Consider the following 18,253-nt stretch of genomic DNA (forward strand, 5'->3'; position numbering starts at 1 on the left):
ACAAAAGGTCTGCTGTAATTAGTTTTCCATCCATCTTTCGTATTGTTATTGGTGACCAGTGGAAATAACGAGCTAGCCTGAAGACAGTCTAAACTCTCCAAAAATACCTCAAATCTCCTTCTGGGCTCCAGCAGGAAACACTCTTTTTATACACTAAATAGTAAACGTATGGAAACTTTTAGCGTCAAGTTAAGCAGGATGGAAACACAAACAGCTTTAAGAAGGTTTAGATATTATTCATGGATAAAAAAAGAATCTAACCATTTTGGAAAAAAATTAAAAAGTTTGACAAGTGTTGATGAGAATGTAGAGAAAAGGAAATGCTATCCACTCCTGGTAGCAGTACAGTTTTTCTTTTCTTTTTTTTTTCATTTGCAGTTTTTTAAAACTAATCTTTATTGGAGTATTGTTGCTTTACAATGTTGTTAGTTTCTACTGTACAGCAAAGTGAGTCAGCTATACATATATATCCCACCCACCTTTTTTTGGATTTTCTTCCCATCTAGGTCACCAGAGAGCATTGAGTTCCCTGTGCTATATTAGTCCCCTGTTCTTACTAGTTATCTATTTTATACACAGTATCAATAGTGTATGTATGAGGAGTAGAGTGTAGTTTTGTTCAACGGTTTTGGAAAAGAAGTTGGTATAATGTTGTAAAGCTACCAGTCACATACCTTATGACCAGTTCCACTCCTAGAGAAATCTTCCTAAAAGTGCTTCAGAGGACATGTACAAAAATGTTCAGAGACACAGTGTTCATAATAGCAAAACACTGGAGACAACCCAAATATCCACCAACAGGAAAACACATATATACATTGTAGTACGTTCACTAAATGGAAACAACCCAATATGAATGAACTTCTCTACACGCTGAGATATGAATGAATCTTGAAAACATGTTGATAGACAAAGCAATCTACAGAAGAATTATATACAGTGTGATATCATTTTATAGATCTCAAAAACATAAAAACTTTTTAAAAAGCTATTTTAGGGATGCATACATATGTGATAGAACTAATTTTTCCACAATATTGTAAAGTAATTAGCCTCAAATTTAAAAAATAAATTAATTTTAAAAATTAAAAATAAATATAAAAAGAATAATTTTTAAAGAAAAATACTAAATCTTCTAATTTCAAGGTAATAAATATTTAAAAAGAGAAAAATATAAAAAAGAAAAATTTTAGGTTTGTAGTCCCACAGTCTAGATATAAACACTGTTAATATTTTGTTGTCTTTTCCTCTGTTTTTTTTAACAAGTAAAATTGTAATCAATATAGCATTGAAAAGCCTTTTCCTATTTAGATTTGGAAGTTTGTTTATCTGAAGACAGCAATGATGCTATGTGTGTAGGTATATTCATAATCTAATGTTCAGTTTTAAGTTGTATTATATAAATTGTCTATATAAATGATAACTTAAACTTTAGCATTTCCTGCATTGGAAAATTCAAGAATTTAGAGAATCGTTTGTCAAGGTTGGCAAATCTCTTCCACTGTAATCTTTGGTTTCTAAATCAATTATGGAAATTTGAATGGTAATAAGGTAGAAGGAATTTTCCTTATGATGGTCTGCTTTCTTAAATTCCAATCTTAGAGTTCGTTGGTATTGCAGTGGTTAAGAATCTGCCTGCCAATGCAGGGGACACAGGTTGGATCCCTGGTCTGGGAAGATCCCACATGCTGTGGAGAAACTAAGCCCATGTGCCACAATTGCTGAGTCCGAGCTCTAGAGCCTGTGCTCTGGAACAAGTGAAACCACCGCAACGAGAAGCCCGTGCTCCGCAACAAAGAGTAGCTCATGTTCACCACAGCTAGAGAAAGCCGTGCAAAGCAAAGAAGACCCACACAGCCAAAAATAAATTAAAAAAAAAATTCTAATCTCAACACAAGAGTGTGTTTTTCTATGAGGGAGGGGATATATGTATAAACTTAGTCATGCAGCAGAAAGTTAACACAACGTTGTAGAGCAACTGTACTCCAATTTAAAAAAAGAAAAAACTTCAAAGAAAATTGAATTTTTTTTTAAGATTTATTTTATTTTTTGGCTGTGGCAGGTTTTTTTGCTGCTGCATGAAGGCTTTCTCTAGTCGAGGTGAGCAGGGGACACGCTTCATTGTGTGCTCTGACTTCTCATTTCGGTGGCTTGTCTTTTCATCGCGATGGCTTGTCCTGCTGCATGGGCTCAGTAGTTGTGGCACATGGGCTTAGGTGCTCCTTGGCACGTGGGATCTCAGATTCTTAACCACTGGATCACCAGGGAAGCCCAAGAATATGTTCTATTTGAAAAAGATTTTTAAAGGGTTTTATATTATTTCTGAATTTTTCAAAGCATAGTGAAATTTCTCTTAATAATTCATAAAATTAAAGACATTTTCCACATTCCTGACCATATATACAAAAGGTAAATAGTGTAATGTCTAAATTTCTTCTCCAATGTATATTTTTAGAAGTTTATTCCTTTAAAACTACCTCAACCTATCGTCTGCTCAAGTGTTAAGATGATATACAGCAGCAGAATTAGAAGATACTTTAAAGCATCTTTACAGTATAAGAAATAAGAGGTCCTAAATGTTTATAGTTGATTTTAACAATTAAGTTGCAAGATCTTGTAAAGTTTAAAAATAAAATAAAATTGAAAAAAAAAAAAAAAACAATTAAGTTGCAAGATCTTGTGAGAGCTGAAATATTTTTTGTGTCTCTGCCATGCTGGCTTCCTACAGTGTGGTTTTGGTTCAGGAGGTCTGTAGTGGTCCTGGACATTTCTACAGGTGATTGTAAGCCCCAGCAGGCATGAGAACTACTGTTCTAAGCTTAAAGACATTAACCACCAGGTTCATATTTGAAGAACAAATGAAAACAAGAAAAGTCCTTTCCTTTAACATAGCCTTGTGTTAGCCTGAGGAAGCAGATCCATATTCTACTTCTATGTGTCAATTTCTGAGAGACACTGACAGCCTGGGTGATCCCCCCTGGCACTCCATCCAGAGTGGCTCAGTAAGTGATAAGGGAGAAAACTCTGCTTCCAAAGACCCACCACTTTCCTTGGAGAAATGGTGGCATGTTATTTTTTTCACTTAAGAAAATACAGAATGGTTCAAGAGCGTGTTGCTTCCAGAAAGTTCACAGTGAACATAACAGAGACACAAGCTAAAGTAAATTGGGAGATGACCCTAAAGAATGATCCATCTACTTTCTTTGTTTTGTCAGTTCACCATGGGATGGTTTATAAGGAGTATCTGCCACTGATCACTTTTTTTTTTTTTAATATATTTATTTTACTGTGCTGGGTCTTAGTTGTGGCTTATGGGATCTAGTTCCCCGACCAGGAATTGAACCCAGGGCCCCTGCATTGGGAGCGAGGATTCTCAGCCACTGGACCACCAGAAAAGTCCAGGAAGTCCCATGCCACTGATAACCTTTTTCTCTTAGTTTGGTATTTTCGGCATTACAGAGAGATCAGAATGGCTGGGAAGGGGAGAAGAAGATGGTAAATGTGAGCCCAAAGAGATTTCTGCACGTCCCAGCTAGTAGCACTCTCCATGAGCTGGTTCATATAGGTAGATGCTTTCAAATAAATAAATAAATAAATGACTATAGGATTAAGGGACAAAGGTAAAGCTGTAAGATTGGCACAAATGTCTATCCAGGCGTTGAAATTTACAAAAGAGCCAGCAGCTTTCATTTAACCTCTTGCAAAGTTTTATGCATTGTCTTCTTGAAACCACAAACGAAAACACAACAACAGGACTCTTTGAATGTTTCGTAAGATATTAATAACCACAGCAACGATACAACTTGTGCTCAGAGTAAAGATTAAGAAGCTTTAAAATATTTTTAGTCCCTTTCATCTGACATTGTTTAGACTACCTTCAGAGATATTTTTCAACAGTTTCCTTACTGGAAAGAGTTGAGAAGTTTTATAAGGCCAAGGTTACTAGGTGATGTGATTTATAAATTTCCTTTGAAAGAAAGAGAGGGAAAGAAGAAATGGAGGAGCAGCAGCAAATACATGTTAACCAAAGACAACTGAAACAACAGAGACTGAGTTTTGTGGGGAAATAAAAGGTAGATATCTCAATTGTGATTAGATCTTCTATCCTCATTTCTAGAAATCAAGTTTGTTTGGTGTTCATAAGAGAAGTAGGTACTTTCTAATGGTCCTCCCATAGCAACCTACCAAGTCCAATGCCCTAGTCAAATAACTCAAGGAGAACTTTAAAGCCAAGTGGACCTATCCATAAAACTTCCTACAAAGTCCTGTAACAGGGAGCCACAAAAATATAAGAGAAAATGCACCTGATTAAGAATGTGTCACCTTTGAGTCATGTAATAATGGTTAAAAAAAAAAAGAGGGAAAGAAGTACACAAGGAATAGTCCTTGAATCTGAGTTCAGTTTAGAAATTTGTGCATTTGATGAACACTTCTGAAAGACTGGGAATTCTACAAAGAAGCAGCAAAAATTTTCCTGGAAGAGCCACCGTAACTGTGTCACTGGAAATAGTTGGACTCTTTTTAGGGCAAGAAACAAAATCAGAGGCAGGAGTTTCCTCTCGCCTGTGTTTTCTTTTTTTTCCAGGCAAAATGAGCAGTGGTGGGTGGTTCCAGTGGGCAGGTTTGGCAGGTTGGTATCCTATGAGGTCAGTCAATGCCCATTCAAAATAGCAACAAGCCCCTGTCTGATTTTTTCTGCCAAACTAAAGACAGGATGGCCTGTTGAGAAGGGTCTAGAAGAGCACAGTACTGAAAGAGAAGCCAAGGCTTTTCCATTCTAGGATGCTGGGCATCAAGGTTCTTTCCAGCTTTGAAGTTCTGTGTCAAAGAAAGAGGGGGACAGGTACGAACAGGGGAAGAGGCATTTACGACCTGGCTTAACCTCATCCTGCCTCACCACTGGGACAGGCATCACTGGGACAGATTTTAAAGTTCGGGAGCACAGAACTGCCTAAAAACACCAAGATTTCACTACAACCCAACAACTGGTTTGACCCCAGGATCTCTCACAGTAGAATGATTTCTTGTCTCACCTCTTCAAGTGACCAAGAGGAGAAGGAAAAACATTTAGGGAGCCCGGGATGCAGGTCACAATAGAAAAGTTTATCACAGCCTCAGGGACATTATGCAGGCAGGTCAGTGGAGTGCAGCTCATCCCCAGGTAGAAACTACATCAAAAATCCACTCGGGATTGTGCTGGCTGATTTTGCAATTGTTTGTTAAAACAACAAACCAAGGTGTTTCCCACACATGTGCTTGTCTTTTACTGTCAGAGATGGCAAGTCCTGACCTGTCTGTCCCAAGTCCTCAGCCAAGAACTTGAACACTCTAACTTCCTGTATCTCAATACATCTTAAACTGGGGGAAGGGGAGGGGTGCACATCTGTCATTTTTTAGCCCCGTTTCAGAGGCTACTTAGGTATGAGATATGCAGCAGGAAGTCATGTTGCCTCAAATCTGCTAGAACAATCCATACATGCATGCTAAGTTGCTGCAGTCGTGTCCGACTTTGTGACCGCATGGACTGCAGCCTACCAGGCTCCTCTGTCCATGGGATTCTCCAGGCAAGAATACTTGAGTGGGTTGCCATGCCCTCCTCCAGGGGATCTTCCCTGACCCAGGGATTGAACCGGCATCTCTTATGTCTCCTGCATTGGCAGGTGGTTCTTCACCATTAACGTCACCTGAGAAGCCCCTGCTAGAGCACTATTTGGCTCTAAAGTAAGGAAATATAAAAGACCTTGAAGCTGGTCAAACACCTGTTCTCTTGACTTTGCAGTTATTTTTAATACAATCACAGGGGATGTCTGATTAAAAAGATAGTTGCTGTAGATCCTCCTCAGCTGGATTTGGGCTCTGTCTTGGAAATCCTCATCTAGAGAGGCTCATAGTGAAGTGGACTCTACTGCACCCTGCGGGAATCATGTCCAGGCCACGCTGGGCCATGAAGAGCCGGTTGGCAGGAAGCTTCCTACTCACAGCTTTAGTTCGAAAAACCTGGGGTAGAGGGATGAAGGAGGTTGCAGACTGCAGGGTGACTCACACAAGCCCTCAGGTGGAAATTTCTCCTGCTGCTCAGTCCCTGGCCCTGGGAAGTGCAGGGGTGAAGCGCTGCAGACCTATCTCCACCTCTGTAAAAGGCAGAGATTAAAAGCGCCGCCCCCATTTCCCCAACTGTGAAAAGTAACTTCTGTCCTCTGGGTCATTTCTCTGAAGGAGGTGTGGGGTGTACCGCCCTCCCTGGAGAGGCTGCAAAGTGCTAAACCGCTTTAGAGGCAGCAGGGCTTGCAAGGGTGAGGCGTCCCACCGTGGAACCCGGCTGCCCGCCCAGCGATCCGTCAGGACTGTCACCAGAGCAGCTCCCTCTGCCCGGAGGAAGCGTTTGAAGGCGGTTTTTCAAAAATCACCGCCGCTCTTCCTCCACTCCTTTCTTAAAGCCTCAAGGCGGGGAGGGCGCGGCCGCCGCCTCCTCGCATTGCCCTAGAGCAGGGGCTCCGGGGAAACCTGTTGTAAAAATTGGGGTCAGGAGGGAGGCCCAAGGACGCGCAAGGATCCCCTAGGCGCGCCCCCGGAAGGGCCCCGCGCAGGCTCCCGGCACAGCCTGCAGCGCGGGACACCCGCGCGCCGTGCCACCGCGGGCAGGCCCGCGGGCTGAGGGCACCCCGGATCGCCGTTCCTCCCTGCGCTCTGCCCACGGCCTCGCTCATCACCGCCGCTTCTCCCTCTCTAGCAGCCGTGCCGGGACCATGTCGACCGAGACCGCGAGCGGACCCACTGAGGACCAGGTGGAGATCCTGGAGTACAACTTCAACAAGGTCAACAAGCACCCGGACCCCACCACGCTGTGCCTGATCGCGGCAGAGGCAGGCCTTTCGGAGGAGGAGACCCAGGTAAGCCCCGGCGAGCGCCCCGCGAGCCCAAGCTCCCGCCCCTCCGGACAGCCTTGATCTCGAGAAGATGAGGGCCTCCCTCACCCTCGGCTCCCGCCTGGCCTTCTTCCCCCGGATCTATCCGCGTTTCTGCCTGCACTCCGGAGCCCAGACCTGCATCGCTTCCACCGCAGCATCCCTGCTTCTCGGCTCCACCCGCGCCGGGTCTGCCCTGCACCCCAGCCAAGTGGCTCCCGCAGAAGCTGCTTAGAAACCCCACGCTCGCCCTCCCGTCTGATTTTCCTCTCTCCCCTACAGCCAGAGAAAGCACTCTCTCCTCCCGCCGGGCTGGGAGCCGCGTCAATGGACCCACTTTTGTGGGTCCCTTTCTCGCTTTCCCAGGTTTAGTTCCCCTCTGGGCTCTGAGCGAAACCTGCCGGAGAGGCGCCGTGTTCGCCCACTGAGCCCAGCGTCCACAAATCTATTCCCAGCGGGAGTGTCAGAGCTGGACGGGATCCTAGTGATAAGCTATAAATTCAGTCCTCGGGGTTGGTAAACGAGGAAACAGGTTCAGAGGGAGGGAATTGTCATGATGGCACAGGTCGTTATGCATGCTCTTTCCACCACATGTCGCTGCAGCTTCCGCTCAGCTGCAGAGCTAAAATTGAAGGGAGTCAGGGAGATTTGGTTCCGATTTTTAAAAATTCCACGGTTCTAAGGAGATCTAGGATCTTCTTTTTCTGGAGTTTTCTTACAAGGTAGACATCTAACATTACAACTGAAGGGAGCGAAGAAAGATGTCACTGTAAGTGCACTGATTTATTTATCTATTTTAAAAACTTCTGTATTATCCTGAAAATCGTTTAGGACAGAGAATGTAACACTGCCCAGGATTTTAGCCACTAGGAGCTGGCTTGAAGGAGTACTGGCTCCTTCAACCGACTTTTTTTTTTAACCCCTGCCTAAACTCTGACTTCTATTTTCCCTTTGGTCATGGAAAGACAATTAGTTATGCCTGATAATACCACTTGGAACTCCTCTAGCATCTCTCCCATGGGAACCCAAAGCACTTCACACCACTAGTCTTAAGTCTAAAGCAGAGACTTTCTTATTCTTCCCATTTTATAGACCAGGGCATCAGACATTTTGTTCTTTCCTCACCATAAATCATACTTAGATGAAGCTTAAGAGCTTGTAATGGGTGCTTCAGTGGATCCTAGAATCAAGACCCCAAGATACTTCTTGGATCCCAAGTCCAAAATGATTTTTACTAACTAAGCCTTTGAACGTGGTGGGCTACAGTCCATGGGGTTGCAAAGAGTTGGCTACGACTGAGCGACTAACACTTTTGAAGAATTTGCCTGTAGGAGATCCTCCCATTTCTAGGTCAAACAGAAAGTCAAACATATCTTTTTAGAGAAGGAAACAGCTGTCTGGCTAACCAGAACCAGAACTTAATAGAAGGTAATTTAGTGATTTAGTGTAACCCAAGTCTAACAGCTCATGTTTCTGTGAACCAGCCCCTCTTTCCCCAGGAGGCAGCCTGCTGAACTGTTGTCATTTAAAATCCCACGCTATATTTAGAAAAGAGGAGTGATCACAGAGACAGTAACTCAACTTCTTAAAAAGAAAGCTGTGGATTCACTGTGGGCTCTGTGAAAGTGTTAGTCACTCAGTCATGTCCAAGCTCCTCTGTCTGTAGGATTTTCCAGGCAAAAATACTGGAGTGGGTCATCATTCCCTTCTCCAGGGGATCTTTCCCACCCAGGGATTGAACCTGAGTCTCCCACATTGCAGGCAGATTCTTTATCATCTGAGTCAGATTCTCCCTTGGCAAGTTACTGTCATTCCCTTATCCGTAAAGCAGAATGATTACGTTGACCTTTATAAGAGATGATGCTTGCCACCTATTGTTCCAGGTATTCTCCAAGTATTAAATCCTTTATTTTCTACAACAATGCTGTGAAGTAGGTGCTTTTGGCCCCATTGCACAGATAAGGGAATTGATTTACAGAAAGGTTAAATAATTTGCTTAAGGCCACAGCTGGGAGGCGGCAGAGCTGGGATCTGTGGCCTAGCAGTCTGGCCCCCTGGCCTGGATGCTTAAATACCATGCTGTTTTATCTCCACAGAAAAGAAATGGAAACAACTGGATGGGATGGGAGGAAAGGACTGAAAATTCAATTTATGTTCTCTTTCTTCCTAAAAAAAAAAAAAAAAACTATATCATAAATGACAGTCATCTCAGGCTGCATTCAGTCTTTCCTCAGGATACACCTTATATGAGAGAACTGCACTAAAATCAGGTTTGAGGCAGGAAGAAAAAGAGGGCAGCCTTCTGTAATCAAGGTCAGCCAGTTCAGACCCCTGCACAGCAGGTTCCTCCACCCTCTCAGGCAGCCCTTTTCCCATCTCACCTCTTCTCCCACCCTCAAATGGGCAAATGGGCGACCCAGCTCTGAAGTGAGCCTTTGCGGGGATGAGTCAGCCTCATAGCAGGGCCCTTTGCTTCCTTTTCCTGCCTCAAGGCCAACACCTTCTTCCTCCCCGACATTGCCACAGCTTGGCTTTACCCTTTTGTCTTCCAGCACCAACCACAAGGAAGCATCTGAGACCCCAGAGCTCAGAGAGAGGCGAAATTGAGCAATTTCAGAGGAAGAGGCTTCCTAGGTGACCCTCTGTCCACTCTTATCAGATCGGATCTCATCTTCCAACTTCCCATCCTCCCCCCAACCTGCCATCCCCTTAACCCCCTGCCAACCGTCCCACCCCCATGGGGACTGGTGGGCGGGAACGGTCTCCCTGGAGGGACCCTGTAAATAACTGATGGAGGCCAGGGTGTGCCGGGCCTGCACATAAGCAGTGTCTGCTATCAATACTTTCTCTGTTTCTTTTATTAATGTTGCCTTTTTCCATAAGAAAAGGTCATCAAAGCCAAGATAATATTTATTTCACATGCTTGCTCTCTTTATGCTTAATACCACCCACTTCCAGAATTGGATTCATATTCTTTTTCCTAGAACAAGAAATACTAGGAAAAGAAAAATAAGCATGCTATGCTACTGTGAGATATTAACAGTTAACACAAGCTGATTCACACTGCTGATACTTTGGCAAAAGTAAGACTAAAAGGTTAAACTGTTCCCTGACTGGGGACTTTAACCCCTTTGTAACTGTCTCACTGTAGAACAGTGTTCTCTACTTGGAGGGGACACCAACAGGAACCCAGCATGAGGTGAAGGATGCTCTAATGTAAATAACTTTTTAAGGTGCATTTGCTGGGGTCCTTGTTTTTCAGTCGTGTCTAACTCTTTGCGACCCCGTGCACTGCAGCACACCAGGCTTCCCTGTCCTTCACTAGGTCCTAAAGTTTGAGCAAACTCCTGCCCATCAAGTCCGTGATGCTGTCCAACCATCGCATCCTCTGCTGTGCCCTTCTCCTTCTGCCTTCAATCTTTCCCAACATCAGGGTCTTTTCTAATGAGTCAGTTCTTTGCATCAGAATGCCAATGTATTGCAGCTTCAGCTTCAGTCCCAGCATGGATTTTTTTCTCATGACAGTAATTAGATTTCCCCTATATTTAAATTAGATAAACTTTACAGAATCCCAACCCCTGTGTCTTTTATTATTTTTGAAGTCAATGTGAGAAGGGGCTGGGAAAGCTCTCATCAGCCCCTTGGGAGGTTAGGATGATCTGCCATTTTCTATTATCACCGATTCAACCCCAGTGTAGTTGCATTGGTTCTTAGATTGGTTTCCAGAATTTTTATCACCTCTTAATATCCTGGGATTCTTCCCAGAACCCTGGTTTCAGTTGTTAGATGTTTCATCAGTGGAAAAAGACCTCTAAAGGTCTCCTCCTAGAAAGAATGAAATGTTAGTTACTGGAGAAAAGGACAGGAACAGTGTTATTTTGCCTCAACCCCTCCACATCACAGGGTCTAATTATCATCTGTTCCCTTGGAGTAAATAAATCTCCATCAATGGGTGAGGCTAATGAGGGCATCCGTTTATAAGCAAGCAAAGGATGAATGTCTTTCCCAGGGGATGACCGACCAAAGCAAAGAAGAGACGGAGAAAAGCCAGGTGGAAAATTAGTCTCAACGTGAGTGAGATGTGATGAGATTCCGCTCTGAAGGTGAAAAAAAGCAAGCAAGGTGTTTAATGGTTTTTGTTGGAGAGCAACTGGTTTGCTAAATTATTATACATGTGTGTGATTTAAAATATATCTTCAGAAAATAGCTGAGCTTTTCTTGAGCCTCTCCCCATCCCCCAATGCTAGGGTTCAATTTATTAAGCATTGGGATGCCAACTCACCAATTCACAAATGTGGTCATTGCTGATGTTACTTTCAGTAACTGTATATTAATATTCTGCTTCATTACTCATGTAAGAATTGGCTCTTCTGAATGAGTCCAGCTCAATCATTTTGTCCTAAATGAATCCTGATAGAAAATGAGCCTTTCTCCCTCCAAGTTTTAATTAGTTGGTCTGTAAAACTCTGCCATTTATTCAGTTCTAGTAACTGGAAATTCTGTTGAATCAGACCTTGTAGCCTCAAAATCCCTGCAGAGGCACTTCATTAATGAAACTGGAACCAGATTCCAGAGTTAACTAAATACACACATGGATCACCAAAGCGCATATGCCCATCTTTAGCTGTAGAACATTGGCTGAAGTGTGAAGTGTTAGTCGCTCAGTTGTGTCTGACTCTTTTTGAACCTGTGGACTGTAGCCCACCAAGCTTCTCTGCCTATAGAGTTTTCCAGGCAAGAATACTGGAGTGTATAGCCATTGCCTTCTCTAGGGGATCTTCCCCACCCAGAGATTGAACCCAGGTCTCTGGCATTGCAGGCAGATTCTTTACCATCTGTGCCACCAGGGAAGCCCAGAACATTGGTTAAAGCCACCAAAAACACATGAGTTCTCTATTCTCCTTAAGGAGGGAGACCCCTAAGAGTGAAATACTGCATCCAGAAAGCAACCCCTAAGAGAGGGTTTTCCTAAGAGCAATCTGCTGCCACTGGTTTTCAATTCTTTTCCCTGCTGTCACATCCACAGTACACAGGTATATGAGACCACAGATCTCAGTGGCTGAGTAACGGACTTCAGTGTGTAAACTGTTGAACAGTTAGGGCGAAGTACAGGCGTGGTCCCTTGCTGTTCAGCCAGCTGAGCCTTGGTGCAGACCCTAGACCATCCTGTTTCCCCGCTTCCTTCTAGCTCTTAGGCCTTGAGACACAGAAGCACTCCTTCCCCTGTGGTCCTCGCCCTTTCTTCTCATCTTGGGTGTATGCTGACTCCCTAGATCTCTGTAGAGATGAGGGCCCTGGAGCCCACCCTGTGTGTTGGGAGGCTGTGCTAAGTCAGAGACATCTAGGTGTCACCACACAATCTCCACACCATCTCCATCAGCACATCCCAGGTCTGGTGTCCATCCCACAGCTGTGTTCTTTCTCTCTGCTTCCTTTCTGTCCCCTCATCTACTGGCCCCTAGAATAGGTACATTTTAAGTTCATTTTATCTTTTAATATTTGTTCATTTGTTTGGCTGTATTGGGGCTTAGTTGCAATGCACAGACTCTCTAGTTGTGCATGGGCTCAGTTGCTCCCTGTTGTTCCCTGACCAGGGATTGAATCTGCATCCCATGCATTGCAAGGTGGATTCTTAACCACCAGACCACCAGGGAAGTCCTAGGAATAGGTAAATGTTAGACACCCTAACTAGGACAATAGAAACTCCCTAAGCTTCCCTCTTCACTTATAGTTGAGCTGACTGGTGCTCTAAGTTCTCAGAGCCAGTTGATTAGAATAGAGCTTCCTGTTGGCAGGGCCCAGGACTACAGAGCCCCCAGTGGTCACCTACTCAAGCAGTGAGGTGGAGAAAGTGTGCCCTGTTGTGTGAAAGGTTGGGAAGCACAGGAGAATAAAGCCTAGAGGTTCCGTCCCTCCCATAGAGCCTTCTACTCATCATCTCCCGTGTAGATCAATGCTTGCTGCTTCTATGCCTTCACTCTTCTCTCTTCAATGTTGTTTTCTTAAAAATCCAGGTCCCTGGCCAACCTGCTTCATACCCCAGACTCTTCCCCAGCATGGATCTCCTCATTTCCTTTCAGAATTCCCCACACCTCAGTGGTATACAAGCATGTTCAGTCATGTCTGACTCTTCATGACCCCATGGATTATAGCCCCTCCAGGCTCCTCTGTCTGGAATTTTCCAGGCAAGAATAGTGGAGTGAGTTGCCATTTCCTTCTCCAATGGTATAATCTCAATGGTGTAATTATGTTGTAATTGATGCTTTTGAACTGTGGTGTTGGAGAAGACTTTTGACAGTCTCTTGGACTGCAAGGACATCAAACCAGTCAATCCTAAACGAAATCAGTCCTGAATATTCATTGGAAGGACTGATGCTGAAGCTGAAACTCCAATACTTTGGCTACCTCATGTGAAAAACTGACTCATCAGAAAAGACCCTGATTCTGGGAAAGATTGAAGGTGGGAGGAGAAGGGGACAACAGAGGATGAGTTGGTCGGATAGCATCACTGACTTGATAGACATGAGTTTGAATAAGCTCCAGAAGTTGGTGATGGACAGGGAAGCCTGGCATGCTGCAGTCCATGGGGTCAATAAGAGACAGAAGCAACTGAGTGACTGAACTGAACTGACTGATATGTTGTAGGGCAATTTTACAACATATGAAGAATGTTTTAGCCTTCACATGGTACCATGTCTAGAACTATCCCATCTGGGGTTTTTCTAAATCCATGGTTAATTTTATGAGGTATGAATATTTGGGTTACACAAATCTAGAAGATTTTGAGTAAACTGGGAGTTCTACTCTATCTTTTCTCACTGCTCAGTGGCCCTGGAGCAGGAAGATTGGGCCAGACTACTCCATAGATTCCCCCAAAAGAAGTGCCCCAAGGTTGTCCAGTGTTTGGTTTTTCATTCATTTTATTTAACAAACTCGAATGAAGCACTGTGGATGACCAAGGCCCTTGGGATCATCCCACACTGATGAGGTAAATCAGTTATATAGATTTATCTGGGGCAACAAGGAGATGCTTTGATTTCTTTTATCATTCAACAAACATTGATTAATCTCTGTTAAGCCCTTACGTTAGGGGCTAATAATGATAAGACAGATGCAGACTCTGCTTTCATGGCTCTTATCTTTTAGAAGGAAATGTAGACTAAAAGCAAGGGAATGCACAAGTTAATGAATTCATTGCAGATATTCAAAGTTCTGTGAAGGTAACCAAGTATTAAAATAGAGACTAAGAAGATGCATAGAGAATCTACTTTAGATAAAATGGTCAGGGAAGGCTTCAATGAGAAGGTTTTATTTAAGCATAGGAAATAGTATGTGCAAAGGTCCTGAGGCAGAAAGATAGGTATCACAGTGAGAAGAACCAGCCCTATGGGCTCAGTTCTTACTTTCCTTTTTTACAACTGGGTCACAGAAGCTACTTTGAGAAAGGGAATGGACATTTTTCAATATGTGACAAGTACTTTTGCACATTTTCTTCCTCCAGAAATGGTTCAAGCAGCGCCTGGCCCAGTGGCGGCGGTCTGAAGGCCTACCCTCTGAGTGCAGATCCGTCACAGACTGAGGAGATGGTGGGCATTGGTGCTCCCCTTCATGAAGACCATCTGCTGTTTCTCTTCTCAGCTTCATCAAGCTATTTTTGTTTTTCAGTGTAGCGTTATTATGTCCCACTGTTAGCTGTCCTTCTATTTAACACAATGTTGTATTTTTTTTAATGTACATAACTAGAGAAGATAATGACAATTTTTCTATGTGCAAGCACATAGGAAGCTGTGTGCAGCAGCTTCTGTGTAAGGCAGAGGTGTGGCTGCAGATGGTGTGGCTGGCATTTCCTTTTGAGTCATGATGACAGATGGTGTTAAAAACCACCTAAGTTTCCTTTTGACCATCACCTCCCCATAACAATTTACTGTCAACATCCATTTCAGAATGGTCAAGGCTTCTGTCGAAAAGATAACATGACCAAGAGAAAGACACTTTTCCTTCTAATTCCACTTCCCTAAGTCATTTTCCTTGTGTTTCATTTAATACATTGAGTGAGAATACAGAGGGACTTTGACTCATGTGGATTTCATAAAGCAGTTCCTTGGATTATAGCTGAGTTAACTTGGAAAGCACTCAGGCTGGAAGACAGAAATCCCAACTGGCAAAAATCAAATAACTAAGGGGGAAAATCCACAAAAGTCTTGAATTTCCCTTATTTAAATACATTTGTCAATTTATTTTGCTAAACAAAATGAACTGCTTTTTGTCTCTGAGATGATGTTCCAAATAAAACCTTAACATTTTGTGAAAATGCACTGAGTCCTCTGCAGATTTTTAACTGAATAATAAGCATATCAAAGGAAAGCAGAATAGCTCAGCATAAGAGCAGCCTGACAAAAGAGCTGTCATTTTCTAATCCTTGCTATTCAAAGTGTGGTCCAGGACTGGCATCATCAGCATTAGCTGCAAGCTTGTGAGAAAAGTGCAGAATCTCGACTCCAATCCAGACCTACTGAATCAGAATCTGCATTTTCAACAAGCTCTCCAGGTGATGTACATGCACATGAAAGCTTGAGCAGCACTGATCTAAAAACTCTACAGTCGATTTGCATCCATTTTCTATTATACATAGCACATGAAACGGCTTAGCGGGGTCTATGTTTGAGTGCATGAACAGTAACTTAATTACAATGGATCAACCAAGTAGGCTTTCTATATGTTTGTTTAATTGACTGTTTTTACATAAGACATCAGCAGGTAAGGGTGACAAGAAACTGCAGTCATTTTGGTTTCCTACTTTCCTATCTTTAGCATGTGGCTCTTGTGTTCATGGAGACAAGATGGGTGCGTTTTAAATAAAAAAGGAAAAAACAAAGGGCAAATGCTAGGTAAGACTCTTCCCTTTAAAAGTTTCTGGAGGCCCCTACCTAGGGACTTGCACCTACATCTCATCGGCCAGAGTTGGGTCACACGGTCACTCCCAACTGCAAGGGAGTCTGGGAAGGTGAGCATATGTAATTGGGCATCATACTGCCTAAAGAAAAATTAGGGTTCTCTTGGTAAGGAAGAAGAAAGGGGAGGATGGATATTGGAAAGGCCACTAGCAGTATCTGTCAACCCAGCCCAGAACGAGGCTGGTGTGCACTTCTGAACTCTTATCTACAATGCGGGCACAGTCTTTTCAGTTCTTTATAAAGAGCCCAGAATAAGAAACAGTAACAGTTATTTGGAATACAAATGTTTACAAGATCCCATTAAACATCCTCGGCAAGCTTCCTCCCCCTTTACCTTAAAACATTTCTTCTCTAAACAACACACAGTGAACCAGCATCCAAGCAGAACTGCCTCGTTTGGCATACTCTTCTGCAGCCCAGTCGGTGGTAGTCGGAGCATCTGTCAGCACATGGCTGGATGCTGACATCATGTTCTGGAAAGAAAGAAGGGAGATGCACAGGAATGTGTGCACTTCATAAACACCTGCATAGAGAGAGCATTCTTTACTGTTCAAAGCGCTTTCATAGTCACGGTCTAACAGGGAAAAAATGCACTGTTAATATTACAGTAGGCAAAGCAAACCCAGACAGAGCATGGGGACGTGCCCATGTCAGGCAATGAGAGAGATACTAAACCAGGTCTAAGCCCCAGCTCAGAAGTCTATCCAACACACCAGAGAAATGATTCAAGAACAAGCCATCCAGAACGAGAAGAGTTAACCAGCTGAGCAGAAAGTGCGCCTTTGGCTTGGAGTTGAGAAGCATGTTTATGATAGAGGATCACTTCCTGTGTTTATCTGGCCCCAGAGTCGAATCCTTGAATGGCAGGTGCTGGAAGGGAATGAAGATCAAGTATCCTTTAACAAATTAATTATTCAATTAATATATGTATCTAACTTGGGTCATTGTTCATTTCGTGCATTTGAAGTATTCCTTGATGATATTGTTGTCATAGTCCTTAACCACCACACAACTGCAACCAACCACTATGCCAGGTTTTTGTCTCTGTCAGTGTTTCAGGGCGGTCTACCCACTGCCCTCATTTCTTGTTGTCATCGGCCTTAACGTTGATTTAATGTTCAGCAAGTGGAACAAGCCCGGTCTGTCCTTCTGATGGACTGGCTGTAAATTGGAGGTTTCATGTTCTTCTCCTCTGGGTGGATTGATTTTCCAGAGCAGCTCACAGAACTCAGGAAAAGTTTACTCCCTAGATTACCAGTTTATTATAAAGGCTGTAACTCAGCAACAGTCAGATGGAAGAGATGCAGAGGGCAAAGCTTGGGGGAAGAATGTGGAGCTCCCAGGCTGGCTCTGACGCCACTCTCCCAGCACCTTCTCCTTTTTACCAAGCCAGGAGCTCTCTGAAACTTGCACTTTAGGGGCTTTTTACAGAGACTTCATTATGTAGGTGTGATTGATTAAATCATTGGCTAATCATGATTAAACTCAATCCCCAGCCCCGATCCCCTCCCTGGAGGTCAGCAGTGGGAGGGTGGGAGGGGGCTGAAAGTTCCACCTCTCTAACCACCTGCTTGGTTCCCCTGGTGACCAGTCCCCAATCCTGTGGTTATCTAAGGGCTTTCCAAAAATCACCTCCATAACACAAACTCAGGTGTGGTTGAAAGTGAAGTGAAACTCACTCAGTCGTGTCCGACTCTGCGACTCCATGGAATGCCAGACTACTCTGTCCATTGGCTTACCCAAGCAAGAATATTGGAGTGGGTTGCCATTTCCTTCTCCAGGAGATCTTCCTGACCTAGAGATTGAACGCGGGTTTCCTGCATTGCAGACAGATTCTTTACCATCTGAGCCACTAGGGAAGTCCTAGTTATTCATGACAAGAGGTTTCTTTTGCCTTTCTCACTCTGGAGCTACTTCAGGAACTGGAGCTATTTGAGGGAAAAAGACCAAATATTATTAAAAAAAAATAGTAAGACGTTCCCATTGCTCTTATTACTTAGGAAATTACAAGGGTTTTGGGATCTGCGTGCCGGGAGCAAGATGAAGAGCAAACATATATATTACTTATTAATAATCATAAGATCACAATATCCTTAGAAAGATTCTTCCTAAGGGAGAATTTGCTCTTTTGTTTATGAAAACACCTTGATGAGTTTTGGGGGCCATAAAACATAAGCCTAGAAGGGAAGAAAATGAATAATTCAGTGGCTGTTCACAAGAAAGAAGCAGAAACTTAGGACTGTGTCCCATGGATGCTCAGGTGGGCAGCTAGCTGGGGCTCTCAGGCACTGAGGGGAGAGACGGAAGAGCATGATCTGGGACAGAGCACAAGCTCCAGCAACATGCCCGCTGACCCAAAAGGCTGGTGGGGTTGGCTCAGGGACTTTTAAATGC

General features: G+C 43.5%; 1 protein-coding gene across 6 annotated transcripts in view; it reads left to right on the forward strand.

Annotated features, from left to right (window-relative positions):
- HOPX (HOP homeobox) overlaps positions 1–15,216 on the forward strand; it is a 31,604-nt gene extending 16,388 nt beyond the window's left edge. For 2 of the 6 annotated variants that reach the window (XM_006058357.4, XM_044945858.2), the window contains exons 2-3: positions 6,731–6,890; positions 14,407–15,216. In XM_006058357.4, coding sequence (XP_006058419.1) covers positions 6,747–6,890; positions 14,407–14,484 — 222 coding nt within the window. In that variant the 5' untranslated portion in view covers positions 6,731–6,746 and the 3' untranslated portion in view covers positions 14,485–15,216. Of the gene's footprint in view, positions 1–6,138; positions 6,294–6,344; positions 6,891–14,406 lie in introns of those variants that run through there. The other 4 variants (XM_006058358.3, XM_025290009.2, XM_006058359.3 and 1 more) reach the window with 4 other exon arrangements.
- Positions 15,217–18,253: the final 3,037 nt, after the last annotated feature.

The sequence above is a fragment of the Bubalus bubalis genome, chromosome 7 (genome assembly GCF_019923935.1).
Source record: "Bubalus bubalis isolate 160015118507 breed Murrah chromosome 7, NDDB_SH_1, whole genome shotgun sequence".
NCBI lineage: Eukaryota > Metazoa > Chordata > Mammalia > Artiodactyla > Bovidae > Bubalus > Bubalus bubalis.